This window comes from Lichenostomus cassidix, chromosome 10 (genome assembly GCF_008360975.1).
Source record: "Lichenostomus cassidix isolate B80296 chromosome 10, HeHo_3.0, whole genome shotgun sequence".
Lineage (NCBI taxonomy): Eukaryota > Metazoa > Chordata > Aves > Passeriformes > Meliphagidae > Lichenostomus > Lichenostomus cassidix.
In genome coordinates this window covers 512305-529706 of record NC_139491.1, presented here as the reverse complement: position 1 = coordinate 529706, position 17402 = coordinate 512305, and the positions used below count along the sequence as shown (strand labels likewise).

Below are 17402 nucleotides of genomic sequence, written 5' to 3'. Positions count from 1 at the left end.
GATCAGGGTCAGAGGACTGGGTTTGCCCATGCAAACACTCATCATTATTTGTTGGCAGAATTCTGTTTTCCATCAGCCTTTTGGAGCCTTCTCGAGTAGAGGTTTAAAAGAAGATGAGTTTCTGCATAAGCCTGAAGTGCCCAAGGTCCCTGTCCAAAGAAATTCCAATTTAAATACTTAAAGCTGCATGTTGCCAAGAGTTTTGTCTTCCTGAATGGAAATATTTGACTCCTGCCATTGGATGCTCACTGGGAGCTGGGTCCTTGCTCCACAGGGCTGGAGAAAACTAATTAGGCACTGACTAATTATTTCAGGTTTGGCCACCTTGAAATGCACAACTGAGAGTGGGAATGGGAGGGGGAAAAGTGTTTATTATTGTTTATGTTGGGAGGAAATGCCAGTTTTGGTTCTCCTGTCAGATGAAGCAGATATGAGTCAGGCACGTGGCTTTTCCTCAAAAATCTGTGGGAAGGAGCTTCCCCCCACCTGGGGGCTTCCAGCCTACCCGAGCCTAATTTATGATAATTATTTTTAATATTGCTTTTATGTGGCAATATATTGTTTGAATTCCATAACAATGCAGCAGCCACATGAAGTGTTTCCAGGCTGGCTCTGGGCTCCCTGAGGCAGCATTTATTAAAATCTCCTTTTGTCCATATTTCATGTTTATTGCTGCCATCTTTAATTAAGAGAGGTAAATATTGCCAAGGGGGGCTGAGAGGCCTTTTTAACATGAATAATCGGAAATGCACTCGGTGGCACAAGATGTTGTGGGAGGGGGAAGGAGCTCCTGGGTGTTGCTGCTGCCTCTGCCCACCCAGAAATGGGGCAGCTGGGCAGGGAAAGGGTCTCTGCACCCAGGGACTGCTGATTGTTTAAAATTAACAACGAGGGAGGAGTTGAGCTTAGTTGGAATTGGATTTTTTACAGATTTCCTGCAGACTGGTTTGGGTGGGAAAGACCTTAAAGCCCATCTTGTCCCAGATAGGGACAATTTCCACTGTCCCAGGCTGCTCCAAGCCCTGTCCAGCCTGCCCAGGATCCAGGGGCAGCCACAGCTTCTCTGGGCACCCTGTGCCAGGGCATCTGCACCCTCACAGGGGACAATTCCTTCCCAAAATCCCATCCATCCCTGCCCTCTGGCACTGGGAAGCCATTCCCGGTTTTCCTGTCCCTCCATCCCTTGTCCCAAGTCCCTCTCCCGCTTTCTAAGGTCTCCCCAGAGCCTTCTCCAAACTGAATTCAGGTGTTTTCCCACTGGTTTGGCTGCTCCAGTGGGTGAAAATTCCTCATCAACTGCTGGCACAGCTGCTGGTCTGGGCTCTGCAGATCCCAGCCAGGAGAGGGTTTAATTCAGGAAAACATCCTCTGGGGAGGCCTCAGATGTCTCATTTGTGAAGACATCCAGGATGGAGCCATACTGGGAAGCTTCTGAGATGCTCTTGCTTGCTTCTGCCTGAAGGAGAGAGGTTTCTTTGGTGTTTTCCCTTTGTCAGGGCTCCTGTTTCCCTCTCATCCCTCTCGCCATGCATGTGGAGCTGCTTGGTCAGAGCTGAGTCACTGCTCAGTCACTGCTGTCCTTGCCGAGCTCTGGAGCAGCTCAGCTCAGCCCAGAGAGCTCCTGGGACTCCTGGCTGACCCAACTCTGTGCTGCCTGAGGCTTGGGCCACGAGGATCCTTCCTCTCCCACTGCCCAGCCTTGTCCTTGTCCCTGGCACAGGGGATGGAGTGGGGAACACACCTGGTTGGGGACAGAGGAGCTGGGCTGGCACTGCCACAGAGATCCAGCAGTGCCCTTTGGAGAGCAGCCAGAGCCTCTCTGCACTTGGTGACAGCTGGGATAAAGGAGCTGCCAGCAGCAGGGAGACTGGGAAAAGGGCAGTTCTGCAGCACGTGGGGCAGCAGCCCTGTCCTGGGAGAAGCTGGGTGCCCCTCGGGGTGGCACAGGGAGAAGGGGCTTTGCCCAAACGATGGGCTCCATCTCCAGGGAGGAAAGGAATGTTTCTAGCCGAGCTTCCATGGTGGCAGAGAGCCCAGCAGTGACGAGGGGCTGTCCTGGCAGTGCCCTGGGGCTGTGCTGACCCTGGTGGTGCCCAGGCTGTCCTGGCAGTGCTGAGAGGCTGTGCTGACCCTGGCAGTGCCCAGGCTGTCCTGGCAGTGCCATGGGGCTGTGCTGACCCTGGCAGTGCCCAGGCTGTCCTGGCAGTGCTGAGAGGCTGTGCTGACCCTGGCAGTGCCCAGGCTGTCCTGGCAGTGCCCTGGGGCTGTGCTGACCCTGGCAGTGCCCAGGCTGTCCTGGCAGTGCCCTGGGGCTGTGCTGACCCTGGCGGTGCCCAGGCTGTCCTGGCAGCACTCCTGACTCGCTGAGCAAAGGGAGACTTTTCCTCAGGGACTCATCTTCTGTCAGCCCTGAGATAATCCGTTGTGATAGTGCAGGCGCAATGACTTCATTACTGTAATTATTTTTATTGCCTCTGCAGGCCTCTGTTTTAAAATAAACTCAGGAGCCAGAGCATTCAGCTCCATCTCAGTACTGGGGGAGGGCTGGACTCGATGCTCTTGGAGGGCTTTTCCAACATAAATATTTCTGTGATTCTACAACCTTCATCTCCTAATTTCATGGTCCTTACAGGTCTGAATGATCAGTTATCCCCAGCGCCAGGTTCACCCAGCTTTGCTCTCTCTTTCCCCTTCCAGGCTACAGGCTGGGCCCAGGTGTTGCCACACAGGTCATACCAGTTTTAAACTTGGCCTTTAGGGGTGGGAAATGTTCCCTGAGAAGCTGGGACCCATTGTGACACTGGGAGCATGGGCAGCACTCATAGATGGGACATTCAGGCTTGTGACCCATCCTGGTTTCTCCTGGCAAGGTCCTGCTTCCAGTCCATCTCCAGCTGCCCATCCTGCCTCTCCGAAGCTCATCCCCTGCTGGACCTTGCTGGGCTCCCACCTCATCCCAAAGGCTTTCTGTAGGGAACATTCAGTTCTGACCAGACAGACACCCGAAGTGGCTCCTCAGAAAGTGTTCCCTGTGGATAGCAGGGGAGCAGAGCAGGGAGGATCTGTGCTCAGAGGGGAGCTGTGGCTGCCCAGGGCTGCAGCATTCCCGGTTGGGATGCTTTAGCTCCTGCCATGAGCTCCAGCAGTCTCCTCCCTTAAGCTGTGCCGTTCCCAGGCTGATCTGGGCTCGGGGGAGCTTACAGGACCATCTGGGCTGGAAACAAAGGCTTTCCCCATCAACACTGCTAATCCTGCGCAGGACTCGTGTAATCAAGGTTTGCTCTGAGCACACACCGCAGGGGGGGCTGCGTTCCCTGAGTGCTCCTGCTGGGAAGGGACACTCCCTGGAATAGGGCTGCTGAGGGTCAGTGGCAGAGCCCTTGTCCTGCTCTGGTCAGGGGGTGCTGAGCTCCCATGGCATGGGGAGCTCAGGTGGCTTCTCCCTGTGCTGAGAGGTGCAGCAAGGTCAGGAACTGCTGCTGTCAGTGGAGATCTGTCCCAAAACTCAGGTTGTGAGCGAGCTCAGCTGCTTCTGGGCCCCTGGGAGAGCCCTGGGCCATGTTTCTGTGGATTATTTTTATCTCTAAATATGAAATTCTCTCTAAGCAGCATTTAAAGCAGTGTCACTGCCCTGGCTGGGGTGGCTGTCTGGGACACTGACACAGACGTGGAATTCAGACAGTTTCTTTTCATGCCTCTGATTTTTAGCATTGCCAGGAGTTGATTTTTAATAGTGATAAAGGAATTTGAACTTGTTGGGGTCTGTTTAAGCGAGCTGGCCAAGCTTGATGGGGCTGCTGGTGCTCTGTCTGCAGTTCCCACATTCTTTCCATGAGCAAAAATACCCCAACTGCTCTGGGTTGGGGGCTGCATTTTGGACCTCCCTGTCATTCACTGAGGATTTAGGGGGTGGGGATGGTTTGGATTTCCTTGGGGACACTCCTGGTTCCTCTCTGACAAGTCTGGAGCCTCAGCTCCCCCTCCAGCGGCTCCTCTCCAGCCGTGATGCTTTGTCAAACATCTTTTGGTGGAGTGCAGCTGAAATCCTTTATTCTGTCGGGTTTGATATGGAAAGCAAACACGTTAACATCAAGGCAGCTTTCCAGCAGCATCTGGGATTTCGCTGCTGCTCTGCCACCCTCGGAAGCCGCGCGGGGTTGGGGTTGGGGTGCTCAGCATGGGAATGCTGGGGAATGGGATTGCTCAGAGGGATGAAAGCTCTGCCCGAGGGCTTGGATCGCTTACTCACGGAGTGTAACGAGGGAAATGGCTTTGCTGACAGAAATCCGGGCTGCTGCTGTGGGCTGCTGCCCTGCTCCTCCGATTCACCCACAGGGAGGGTGCAGGAGGTGGGGAGAGGCTCTTGTTGCCTTGCCAAGCTTTCCCGTGCAGTGAGGGAGCATCGCTGTGAGGTGGGAAGGGGAAGGCAAGGTGACCCAGGATGGACACAGCCCTGCACCCACAACTCTCACCCACCCCCTGCTCTGGGCTGGGCTGGAGCTTTCAAGCTTTGGGGCTTGCAACAGCATCTTCCCACAGAGCACGAGTGTCCTGGCAGCAGGGGACAGTCCCCAGCCTGCAGTGTCCCCTGCCAGGGACTGTGGTGCAGCCAAGGCAGGGCTGTGCCAGCAGCACTCAGGACAGAACACAGAAATAAGGTCACTCGTTCCTGTTTGAAAAAACCAACAAAGCAAGCAATGCTGCTTCTGGCTTTTTGTGGGCAGCTGGATCCTGCTGGACAGCTTGGGAAATGGATGGAATAAGAGTTTTCTTTCCGCTGCTCCAAGAGCTTGCCGGGGAGGATGGCACATCCTTCCTGCAGATGTTCCTGCAGATCCTAAATCCAGATCCTGCCCAAATCCAGGGCTTTAGCTGCCAAACCCCAGAGAGCTCCTGTGTGGTGTGAAGGGATGGGCTGGGCTCAGCCATGGCCCTGTGCTGCCCGGGCACCTCTGGCCGAGGAGGGGACATGGGGGACACCCTGGGGGTGGCACTGGGGGCAGCATGGGCTGCTCTGAGCCAAGGGGCCTCAAGCTCTGGGCCGTGTTCCCCACAGAGTCCCAGGCTGTGTCCCGTGGTGTGTGCAGGGAGATGTCAGCCCACATCACCATCCCCAAATCACAGCACCCACAGGGTGCTCTGTGCTCTCTCGGGTTAATCTGGAAAGGTCATGTGTGACACTGGCATGTGACTGGAAGGACAGAGGCCTTTTGGGGGCTTTCCTTTAAAAATAGAGCAGCTGAGCCAAGCCCCATGTTTTGCAGCTGGCATGGTCCTGCTGGCACCTTGGGCTCACTGCTCCTGGCACTGTCCATGGCCAGGGCTGTCCATCCCTCGGGGCTGCAGGGAACAAGCAGGGTGCAGCTTCAGCAGGATGGCATCTCACAGACCCCTGCTCCTGCAGGTTGTCCCCTCAGCAGAGCCACCAGCCCTCCCTGGGGAGCAGGGGGTGACAGGGCTGTGCAGTGCCTTCCAGCCCAGCCCATTCCAGGATTCCATGGGTTGGGAATTGCTGTTTGCTTCCCAGCAAGGTCACTGGTCCTGGCCATCTCCACAGGCTTTGGCATGCAGGGGAAGGCAGGGAGCGATGGAGAGGCACAGGAAAGGTCAGTGTTCACTGCACAGTGCTGTTGTTGGGTCCCAGGTGAAACCAGACATTTGCATTTAAATGAATATGTATTTTGAGGCATTAAACCCAGCGGCAAAACAAAGGCCTCGCTGAGATGACAAATGCATCCCTCCTTGTGCCTGTTCCTGATATCTCCCCAGCAGCCTTTAGAAATAAACCCACGTCAGCCAAAGCAGTTTTTCTTCCTTTCCTTTTCCCAAACCCACAGCCAGCTGTAAATACTCAGCGTGGACCTGAGCGGCTGAAACCTTAAATGAGAGAAGAGCAGGTGGATTTGCAGGGTCTGTGATGTGCAGAACAATCTCAGCGCCGCTCTGCAGTTCCAGGTCAGCTTCTCTTTCAACCTAAATCCTCATTAAGAGAGAAAACTCTGCTAGGAAAGGGGGGAAAACAAGTTGGTTCTGAGTGATCTGGGAAGCAAAGTGGGGCTTTTTGGCTTGAGATTTGGAGGTTTGTTAGCGTGGCTGAGGGGTGAGCCAGGGCTGCCATGGCCCCTGAATGGAGTGAGTGCCACCAGCACAGGTGGGGTGCGGCCAGAGGGGACTGTCAGTCACCAGGGTGGGACTGTCACCAGGGTGGGACGAGCTGCTGGCATCTTCTGCACTGTGCTGGAGCTGGACTGCTGCCAGGGTGCTTTGGGCAGCCAGCACGGTGGGAAGGGAGTTGTCACCTGTGTCACCTGTGTCACCTGTGTCACCTGTGTCACCTGTGTCACCTGTGTCACCTGTGTCACCTGTGTCACCTGTGTCACTGTCACTGCCCCTGGCACGGCAGGAGCACAGGGCTGGCACCATGAAACACCAGCTCCAGGCTCTGTCTGAGTGCTTCTGTCTCCGAGTTAGGATGAATAAAACACAGGCTCTCTGAAGTCGACACCCAGCTGCTCGACAAGCTTGTAGAGCGTTTAGTGAAGGAGCCGGGCTGTGATCAGAGCTGCCTGCTCCTCTGCTCGCTCTGGGCTGGGCTGGGCTGGGCTGGCAATGCTGAGCTCCCCGCGGGGCACAGGGGATGCTGTGCTGGGCAGCCCTGGCTGCACCTCTGGGCTGCTGCCCTTCCCTCAGCACTCCTGCCTGCCGTGGGGCTGTGCTGCGGGGTCCCTGCAGTGCCTCGGAGGTGATGCTGCATGCAGTGCCCTTCCCAAGGCTCTCTGCCCCTCCCTTTCCATGTCCCGGGCTGTGAGCAGTGCCTGTGTGAGGTTCCCTGCTGCCTTTGGGGCGATGGGGACATGCTGGATGTGTCCCCTGTGCCCATCGCAGTGCCCTGAGCTGAGCTGGGGGATCAAAGTGTCCCTTGGGGGGCAGGGAGCAGCAGGGCTCTGGCTGTGGGAGGTTTCTGGGCAGCACTCCTGGCTCCCACAGCATCCCCACTTGGCACAGCCTTCCCCAGACCCCTTTTAGGAAAGAGAACAGCAATACAGGGGTATTGCTCTCTCCCCAAGGCTGGGCTCTCCCCCCACCCTGTTCTCTCCCCTCTCACCTGTGCAGGTGCCCCCTGAGCAGTGTTATCTAATGCCCTCCCCAGTGGTATTGATAAAATAATCTTGTTATGGTTCAGATTTCCATCCCGCAGTGCTGCTCAAGGCATTGTCAGATTTATTGGGAAGTTTCTGCTCTCTGCCCTTCTCTTAGTGTGGATCATTTACACCTTAAAAAGGCTCACCAGCCTCTCCCTGGGAATCACCTCCTGGGAGCATGAGCCCTCTTGCAGCCCAGTGCTCTCTGGCTATAAAAACCAAGTCCTGGTTGTTAATATTCAGGGAGCAGTGCCACTTCTCCCAGGACAAAGATCTCGCCGTGGCTGGGCAAATCAGAGTTCATTATCATGTTAATCTGGCTGATTGCAGTCTCCCAGAAGGATTCCACATATGGTCATTCTTGTAGCACAAATGAGAGCTGTTTTGCCTCAGTCATGAGGCTCAAGCTCCTCTCTTGGTGCATGATGGTCTTTATTCTTGAAGTGCAATTCTGGGAGATGGAAATATTAATTATTTTTTAACCTGTTCTTCGTTTTGAGTCTGAATTGGGGTTTTGAATGTCTGCCTTGTGTTTGCAGTCAGGATTTTCCCTTGTTTTCATTGTTTTATTTTGGCTCTGGTTTTAAATCTGGAGGGGTGAGCTGAGCACCCCACATGCCCCACTCCATTCGGGAGCCTGCAGGGATCCATGTCTTTTCTGGGAAATAATTTGGGGGAAGCTGTAATCCTTGGTTCTGGTGGAGCATTGGGTGCAGGGCACTCCTCGTGGGGTTCTTCTGCTTGCTCAGGGTCTGACTGGCACTGCTGGCCCAGGGCATCAGTCTAACAGCTCATATGGAATTATTCCAGTGGTTTTTGTAACAAACACAAGGGTTTGGGGACACTTGTGGAGTAGAAGCAAATTAAATGGCTTGTTCCATGCTGCTGGCAGCAGGGAGGGGAGGGCAAAGGGAGAGCTGGACTGTGTCTTCACTGGGCATCAGTGCATCCCTCAGCCCTGTGCTTCCTCCAGCACCACACTTCGCTCTCATGAAAAGTAAATTTTTTATGAAGCATTTATAGTTTCTTTCTCGCCTCCCCTGAGCCCTGCGCTGCAGTCAGCTGCTGGAGGGAAGTGAGCTGCTTGGCAGGAGCTCTGCCAAGAGAGCCAGGGGTGCCTGCTGCTCTGGGTGCCAGGGGCACTGGCAGATCCATGGTTTTGCTTGGTTTATTTTGTGTTTCTCGGCGCTGTGTGCAGCAGTGCTGAGCACAGACTGCAGGGCTCGTTCCTGCACGCTCTGGAGGATGCTGCTCCCCCAGAACCCTGCAAACCTCTGCCCTGAGGGGTCTCCCAACACCTCCTGCAGCTCTCCAGGGTTACAGGGGTGGAAGCAGAAGGGTGGGAGCCTCCCTGCCTCGCACAGCTCCCCGTGGGTGTCCTGAGTTCTTGGTTTCAGAAGGTCTGGAGTGGAAGCTGCTGAGCCAGGCTGGTAGCTGTGGATCCTGTGGGAATATGGAGCTCAGGTGGAGCTGTCAGCACCCTGAGCAGACCCTGGAGATCCTGGGCAGACCGTGGGGTCTCTGGGTGCAAAGTGCAAAAGCTCAGGGGCAGCACTGCTTAGCACCAGCCCTGCAGCATGGAATTGTTGAGGTTAGAAAATAAGGCTGAGACCATCGAGGCCACCATAACCCATGTCCCCAAGTGCCACAGGTACAGTCCCTTAAATTGCCCCTGGGATGGGAACTCCACCCCTGCCCTGGGCAGCTGTTCCAGTGCTTCCCGACCCTTTCCATGAAGAAATTTTCCCCTATGTCCAACATCAACCTCCCCTGGCCCAGGCTGAGGCTGTTCCCTCTCCTCCTGTCCCTGTTCCCCGGAGCACAGCCTGACCCCCTGGCTGTCCCCTCCTGTCAGCAGCTGTGCAGAGCCACAAGGTCCCCCTGATTCCCCTTTGCTCCAGGCTGAGCTCCTTTCCCAGCTCCCTCAGCCTCTCCTGGGGCTCCATTCCCTTCCCAGCTCTGTTGCCGAAGTGTTTCTGGTTCCCTCATGCACCAGACAGCCCAACCTGCAGGAGCAGAACCTTTCCTGCATGCAGCAGGTAGGGCTGACTTCCTGACAAGATAATATTCGTTGTGATGATCTCTCTGAACACATTTATTGGCCTCTAAACAATACCTACCAGAGCTGGTTGTGCTGAGAGTCTTTTGCATGCTAATGGCAGGGGAGTGCCAAATTCAGCAAGAGCCACATGGAGCCACTCCAGCCTGTGTGAATGAAAAAAAGGGAGTTTGAGTTATTGGAAAAACCAATTTGGCTTTATGGAGAGTGCCTCTCAGTTACAGACTTATAAATTCTGAATGTAATTCATAGAAGCTCCGTGGTGGCAGAAGGTAAGGTGACATGTCATCAGTCACTGGGAGGGAAGGTCTGGGTTGCTGGAGAGCTTGAGGATGCTCTGTGCATCCTCTGGAAGTCTGTCAGGATCCAGGCTGTCCTGCCTTGCACTGAGCAGTGCTGGGGTGGCTGCAGGGTGAGCAGAGTCCTGGGAGAGGTGAGGCTCAGCAGGGAGGGGAGCTGCTCAGGGGGAAGCACTGAGTAAGTTTTCCAAAGCCCTGGGAAGCTGTCAGGAAAACTCATCAAACAAGATTAAACCTCCCCAGTTGCTGCTGGGAGCCTGGCAAGTGCTCCAAGGTCCTGATTATTAATGGATTTAAAATTGTGCTCAACTGCTGTCCCCCCACTGCAGACTTTCCTAAATGAGGACATCAGTGGCTGAAATTCCATGATGGAGAGCCGTGGAGAGCCTTCTGCATACGCCAGCATGTCAAAGGTTTGAAAACCTGCGGAGGATTAAGCCTGGAATCAATAATCTGGAGTTTAAGGCTCTGTGGGTCCCTTCATTAGGAACTTTCCTCCCCAAGAGCTTTATAAACTTCTGGATCAAAACGTCCAGATAAGTCTTGAAGACAGAAATTACTGTGTCAGCGAGGAGGAAGGATTAGAGATAACAGGGAATTAATACTGAAATGCATATGCTATAAATATAACAGGATTACATTGGAGTTATGTAAAACCCTTTTTCCTTCCTCCGAGTCTCCTCAGGTGGGCAGGGCTCTGCTGGGCAGGTGGGCAATCCCCTCAAGTTCTGCCTTCACCTCTGGCTCCCAGAGCATCTTCTCTTGGCATCTCAATAGGGTGAGGGGGAATAGCTTCAAACTGACAGTATTCAGTGGGATTTTGGGAAGAAATTCCTGGCTGGGAGGGTGGGGAGGCCCTGGCACAGGGTGCCCAGAGAAGCTGTGGCTGCCCCTGGATCCCTGGCAGTGTCCAAGGCCAGGCTGGACAGGGCTTGGAGCAGCCTGGGACAGTGGAAGGTGTCCCTGCCCATGGCAGGGGTGGCACTGGATGGTCTCTAAGTCTCTTCCCACCCAAACCATCCCACTCCCTCTGGGAGCTCAGGGCACCTTTCTCGTGCCCCATGTCACCAGCCCAGAGCCCTGTCCCGGCAGGGAGCACATCCTGTCCCTTGGGATCACCTCCCCTGCTCTGGGGGAGTCTCCAGCCCCCCCAGCCCCTCCTGGGACCCTGGGATTTCTGGGCTGCTTATTCCCTGCTGGAAATGAACATTTTCAGGCCCATTTTTGCTCATTTCCTCGTTCCAGAGCTCAGCAGAGGCTCTGGCTCAGTGTGAGGGCTGAGAGCTCAGTCAGGACTTTGCCCTGCCTGCAGACCAACATTAACTTTGTCCGAGGGATGATAAATCCTGGCCTCATACAGCACAATGCCCAACTTGGAAAATGAAGCATTTAAACCACAATATTGCAGTCAAATTGCTGGTGAAAATCTCTTCATGTTGGCAGTGGAGCTGGAGGGTCTTTGATCTCTCCCAGCTCAGATGTTGCTGCCAAAGAGACTTAAGCTTAAACTTCACTTTGTAAAATAGACTTTTTTTGACAGTTTCCTTTAAAAAAATAATCTCCTCCTAAGCTCAGAAAGCAGGGACGAGTGGGCAGCCCACAAGGAGATTTCCAACCCAAATAATGCAGGAAGGAGCTGCTTTTAGCTGCTTCTATTGCTTCTGTAAATCCTGGGCTTAATCTGTGGAGCAGCTGGGGGGGGGACTGTGGTGTTTGAGCCCCAAGAGTGAAAAGCTGTGGTGGGGCTGTGGCTGTGGCACTGTGGGGATGGTGAAGGGGTGGCTGTGCTGTCTGGGGCTAACATGGAGGTGGCAGGTTTGGGTGGCAGCAGTGCTTGGGCTGTTTTGGGAAGAGAAGGTATTGCTGTGGGTTTGGGTTTGGTGCTGTGTGACACCTGATTGAGAAGCTGGAGTGAAACAACACCTTCCTGGCATGTGGTAAATGGTTTGAAAAATTGCTGTGCCACCAATCTGTGGGGCCAAGGCTTTGGGACAGACACAGAACATCCTGCAGTGCAGAGCTGTCCCTGTCCCCAGCGAGTTCACAGCTCTGAGGTGGGACAGGAAGGCTCCTGCCTGAATTGAGCCCTCCATTCATTTTCAGAGCAGCTGCTATTTTTAAATGTCTCTTTTTCTTTTTCTTTTTTTTTTTTTTTTGTTTGTTTGGTTTTTGTTTTGTTTATTTTTCTGCCTGTGGATGACCCTAATTTTGGCTGAGGAGCTTAGAAAAGCAAAGAATGCAAGGTGACTTTAATCTTCTCAAAGTTCAGAAGTCCCCTGAGACTCCGTGTTTGACAGTGCTGCAGGCGCCCATTGCCCCCAGAGCCCTGGCTCTGCTTTGCAGCAAAGCTCTTGCAGTAATTGTGCCAAATTTCAGCATTCTGCAGGTTCACCCTGTGACCTTCCCAGAGGCTGGGGATTGTGTGGTGAGGGCTCTGCATGGGGAGGGAAATGGGATGCAGGTCAAGGGCCAGCAGGGAATCAGGGGTGCTGTGAACCAGAACATCCAGGGTGCTGTGTCAGGAGTCACCAGTGATCCCAGCTGTCCCCTGCAGCCCATGGAACGCTCTGTGTCCCACTCTGCTGTGACTAGTAATGGTGACACAGAGCCCTGCAGCAGCCAGATGTGTCTGGCACGGTGCTCAGCTCAGCTGCACATCCTCAAGGGCTTGTAAGTTCTAAGGCAGAATCACTGAATCCCAGACTGGAATGGGAAGAGACTTAAATCTCCTCCCATCCCACCCCTGCCCTGGTTAGGGACACCTTCCACTATCCCAGGCTGCTCCAAGCCCTGTCCAGCCTGGCCTTGGGCACTGCCAGGGATCCAGGGGCAGCCACAGCTTCTCTGGGCACCCTGTGCCAGGGCCTGCCCACCCTCCCAGGGAAGGATTTCCTCCCAATATTCCATCTATCCCTGCCCTCTGGCAGTGGGAAGCCATTCCCCCTTTTCTGTCACTACACTTCCTGATGGAAAGTCCCTCTCTGGCTTCCTTCTAGGCACCTTCAGGTACTGAAAGTCCTTGGCAGGTGTTGGCATTGGGAGCAAACCCTCAGTGCCAGCCTGGCACGTGGAATCCCAGCATGTGCCAGAGGCTGCCTGTGGTCTCCCCATCAACCTGGGCACCCCAGAAGGCTGACCTCAAAAACCTCCAGACAGACGGGAGTCTCATTTTATAAGAACATATACAGATCCAAACATGGAATATTTAAGCTGGTGTTATGCAATGGGAGCTCTTTTAAGTCGTGATTTGTAAAGGCAGTTCAGATAATTTCCTGAAAGACATTCTGCTAATGATTAATTTAGAATATGTTTAATTCAAGTTAGAGAGATCAAAGAGGGAGCGTTTTCCCTGTAATGCCATCCGTGGTTTCACACTTTCACCACATCCCAGGCACTGGGGGGTGTCTGGTTTGTCCTTCCCTGCAATTCCTCTGTGAAAATTGCAGAGGAAAGCATTCTGCAGGTTCCCTGCTGGTTTGGGGCAGGGAAGGAAGAGGAGCCTCCAGCAAATCCCTGTGAAGCTTGCCCTGGGAGGTGAGGAGGGACAGAATGTTGGGGGATGCAGAATCAGCCCTTCTCCTCCTGCAGCTGTGGCTCCGGGTGGGTCTGACAGTCCTTCGGGTCTAGCTGGGAATAACTTCGGATATTCTTTATGCATTTTCAGTTATTAGTTGTTTTAACCTCCTTGTCTTTGCCAAATGTCCCTTTAGCTCAGCCTGCAGAGTAACCTTTTCTGGGGGAAGAGAACAAACCCAGCATTTATTACTGCTTTATGTGAGGGAAGAGGTCCAGCCTTTCCAGCCTTCCCCACGCAGGTAAAATCCGAGCTGGGAAGGTGATCTGTGCTTGGCAGGTTTGTCCCACTGCTCGGGGTTTGTCCCACTGTTCCCAAGCTGCTGCTCCCACTTGCCTCTTCCCGAGCTCCATCCTGCCGCTTCAGTCCTCATTCTACAATTGATTCTTATCTCAGGAAAGGAAAGGAACTCGCTCTGGCTCAGGAAAAGGGTTTGGATTCAGGTGTGGTTGTTCCTCCCCACCTGAGCCCCTGTCCCGCAGCAGGGCGTGCAGCTGGGGCTGGGCAGTGACAGTGACAGTGACAGGCAGGAGTGGCGCTGCTCCGCGGGGGTTTAGCAGCAGCTCCAAAAGCCAGCGTTTGCTCCAAGAAAGGCCTGGAGGTGCTGAACTGTGTGCAGAGAAGAGCGACGGAGCTGGGCAAGGGTTTGGAGCAAAGGAGGCTCGGGGGGACCTTGTGGCTCTGCACAGCTGCTGCCAGGAGGGGACAGCCGCGAGGTCAGGCTGTGCTCCAGGAACAGGAGGAGAGGGAACAGCCTCAGGCTGGGCAGGGGAGGCTCAGATTGGGCATTGGGAAAATTCCTTCATGGAAAGGAATCCCCATCCCTGGAGGGATTTAAAGCCGAATGGATGTGGCACTTGGGGACATGGGCTAGGCGTGGGCTGGGCAGTGCTGGGGCTGGCTGGACTCGATGGCCTTGGAGGTAGCTCTGGTCACTCGGTTGCTGTGGTCATTCGGTTGCTGTGGTTTACTCCGGCCAGGGCCAGGAGCCAGGCTGGAGCTCGGGCTCCTCCAGGAGAGCGCCAGGGTCATCCCTGGATCTGCGGGCAGTGTCTCCATCTCCCGGTGCCGCTGCAGCGCCGGGCGAGCAGCGCGGGCTGTCCCGGGCAGGGTCTGCAGCCCGGCACGGCACGGCACGGCACGGCACTGCCGAGACCCCGCACGGCATCCCCTCGGTGCCACCAGCCCCAGGGCACAGTGTCCGCAGCTGCACCGCTGCCAACCGGCGCCAAACTCTGTTTAAAACACATTTGTCATGCGGCAGCAAGCCGCAGGAACGGGTTAATGCCACCCCGCGGGGCTCTGTGCCTGCTGAGCGGCTGTTTGATCAGATAATGCACTTATTTGATCAGGTAACGCGTGGGCTCCGTGTATTTGTCAGGAAGCGATGTGTTCGCGGTGTTTGCGGGGAGGAAGGAGGCAGTGCGGTGTCAGCAGCAGCCTTTGATCGGCGGAGATGCGATGTGCTGCAGGAATTGGCTCTGCCAAAGCTCCTCGGAGCTGCGATGGAAATCACACGGCAATTGTGGCTGCGGGAGAACCCTTAACCCAAACGTTAAGGGTTAATGGCTCCCACAATGGGCCATTTGCAAGGCAGCAGGGGCTTTGCAACCCCCAGCCGAAGGGAAGGGAGAGGAGCAGAGGTTTTGGGGGTGTGGTGGCCAAATCTCTGCCTAAGGACAGCCCAGGGGCAGAGGGGATGAGCGCAACAAACGCACCTTTGTTTAGCGACTAGCTGGGTCGGGAGATAAGGAAAGAAGCCGATAAGCAGATCCTGCAGGTAGGATAAAGCTTTTTGTCAGGGCAATGTCCTGCCTTACACAGCTGGCCCAGGTGTGAAACTTCCTCCCGGGGAAGTTTCAGTTTCAGTATCAGGACATTCCCTCGTAGGCCTGGAGGTTTTCTTCCCTTCTGATGGAGCATAACTGGCTCAGCTGCTCCTCGGGTGGGATGGGAGATGTTCCTGAGCTGGAAATGTCGCACGGGGAGGTGTGTGGGATTGACACCGTCCTCGGTGTCATTTCACGAGTTCCAAACCCCTCAAACACACCTTCCCCAAGCTCTGCCCTGCCACCCCCCTCCCGTGCTGTCACTGAGTCTCTTTGTCCTGCAGAGAGATGCCAAGGGCCAGTACCTGTTTGACCTTCTCTGCCACCACCTGAACCTGCTGGAGAAGGATTACTTCGGCATCCGCTTTGTGGACCCCGACAAGCAAAGGGTGAGAGAGAGCCCTTCCTGCCCGGCCTGAGGGAGGAGGGAAACCAGAGTGAGGCAAAGATCTGGAATAAAATCACGTTCAGGCAGTGGTGAGGAGCTCTTCCCTAGCAGCTCTCCCCCTCTCTGCTGCTGGGCCAGAAGTCTCTGGGTGCTCCGACGAGGTCTGTCCTTTGCCCAGGGGGCAAAGGGGTCATGAGCCCCCTGGGGACCCGCCAGGGAGGGTCTGGGGTGCCCCGATGTCCCAGCTCCCCGAGAGTCCCCGGCGTCGGGTGGGATGTGTGAGCCGGAGGGACTCTCGGGTCCCTGCAGGGCTGAAGCATCCCGGAGTGTGCAGAGAGAGATTGATGCTGTGAAGCGATGTGCCCTGGGGCTGCAGGACCACCTCCAGCGCAGATTCACGTTTTAACACCGAGATTAGGCCATTTGACAGCTCTGCGCCGAGGATCCAAACACTTGAGTGTTGCCTCGGGCGATGGAGATTGAGACAAGAACGGGAATGCAGAGCCAGAGCCAGGCAGGACCCGGCCTGAGGCAGCTCCCCTCGGAGCAGTGTCCTGCTGGTCCTGGGCAGTGCAGCAGGGCCAGAGAAGGGGCACAGACCCCAGGGGCACAGAGCCAGGGGCACAGCAAGCTGCAGTCCCAGCCCAGGCTCTGAGCGAGTCCTGTCACTTCCCTGGGGTCACCCAGGGTCGGTGCAGAACAAGCTCTGCCCAGGGTCTGTCCAGTCCCTCCTTGCTGTCAGAGCCCTGAGGCTGAGTGAGAATCACTGTGGGCTCTCAGCATAGCTGTTGATATCAGAGAGTGTTGTGCTCCCCACGGATCAGCAGAAGCCCCAGGACAATTCCTGCTCCCCAGGCTCTTCTGGCACGGCTGCAGCAGGAAGCAGCCAGTGCTGAGCCCGGAGCTGGGCACAGAGCTGCTCCCTCGCTGTGGGACAGGGCTGCTCCGAGCCTCCTGCCCACCCCACAGCTCCCTTCCTGGCACTCAGGTGGCTTTTCTCACCCAGACAAGAACCTTCCTCTTCCTCATCCTCCCCATTTTATCAACTCATGGCCATCAGGCTTTAATTACCTTCTTTTTCCTTTCAGCATTGGCTGGAGTTTACCAAGTCGGTAGTGAAGCAGATGCGGGGTGAGTGTTGCAGGTGTTCTGGGCAGACTCTGTGCTCCTTCCATCTTAGATGTATTCCCATTTTCTCCTGCCTTTCCCCTCTGGGGTCAATTCCCAGCCCTTCTCCCAGGAAAAGGTTCTCCAAAAGCTGTTCTGGTGGGTTGAGAGCAGGATTATCCCCAGCCAGCCCCACGGCAGCCCCCAGCACAGGGCACCGACCTCCATGGACAGGACAGGAATGGTGGGGATGAGGAATGAGGTTTGGGAGCAGGAAGTGGGTTAGGTGGCAGGCAGGTAGAGCCACTGGCACTTCCCCATAGCTTTACCAGGGACATCTGCCCTTGCCATGGTCACTGCAGTGAGCAGTGTGTCCATGCCTGCCTGCCCCCTCCTCTCCAAGGGCAGTCTGGGGGAGCAGGGCAGGCAGGTGGGAGCCCCAGCAGCAGCTGACTGCAGCGGGGTGGTTCAGGGATGAGGGGACAAGCCCTGCCCGTTGGTGACACTTTGTCCTTGCTCTCCACAGCCCAGCCTCCCTTCACCATGTGCTTCCGAGTCAAGTTTTACCCCACAGACCCCGCGGCGCTGAAGGAGGAGATCACCAGGTGAGGATGGGCAGCTGCAGGGGAACAGCCAGCCCTGGCAGGGGGGCTTGGTGAGACAGGAGCACATGGGCAAGCTTTGTTTTGTAGTCAGGAAAGAGCAACAGCCTTTGGGATTGCCCAGCCAGCCTGGATGCTTTGGGATCATTCCTTCTGTGGGGGAAAAGCATGGGAATCTCCACCTGCACTGAGTCAGCACCTGGAGCTGCCATGGTTGGTGGGGAGCACAGGCTGAGGGGGGAGGCCCTGGCACAGAGTGCCCAGAGAAGCTGTGGCTGCCCCTGGATCCCTGGCAGTGTCCAAGGCCAGGCTGGACAGGGCTTGGAGCAGCCTGGGATAGGAGAAGGTGTCCCTGCCATGGCAGGGGGTGGAACAAGATGGACTTCAAGGTCCTTTCCCACC

General features: G+C 55.4%; 1 protein-coding gene across 5 annotated transcripts in view; it reads left to right on the top strand.

Moving 5' to 3' along the window:
• The window catches only part of FRMD5 (FERM domain containing 5), a 62378-nt gene that overhangs the window by 30968 nt on the left and 14008 nt on the right, over window positions 1–17402 (top strand). For 2 of the 5 annotated variants that reach the window (XM_085070187.1, XM_085070188.1), the window contains exons 2-4: window positions 15188–15292; window positions 16380–16422; window positions 16925–17003. In XM_085070187.1, coding sequence (XP_084926313.1) covers window positions 15188–15292; window positions 16380–16422; window positions 16925–17003 — 227 coding nt within the window. Of the gene's footprint in view, window positions 1–5837; window positions 5956–7062; window positions 15293–16379; window positions 16423–16924; window positions 17004–17402 lie in introns of those variants that run through there. The other 3 variants (XM_085070189.1, XM_085070186.1, XM_085070190.1) reach the window with 2 other exon arrangements.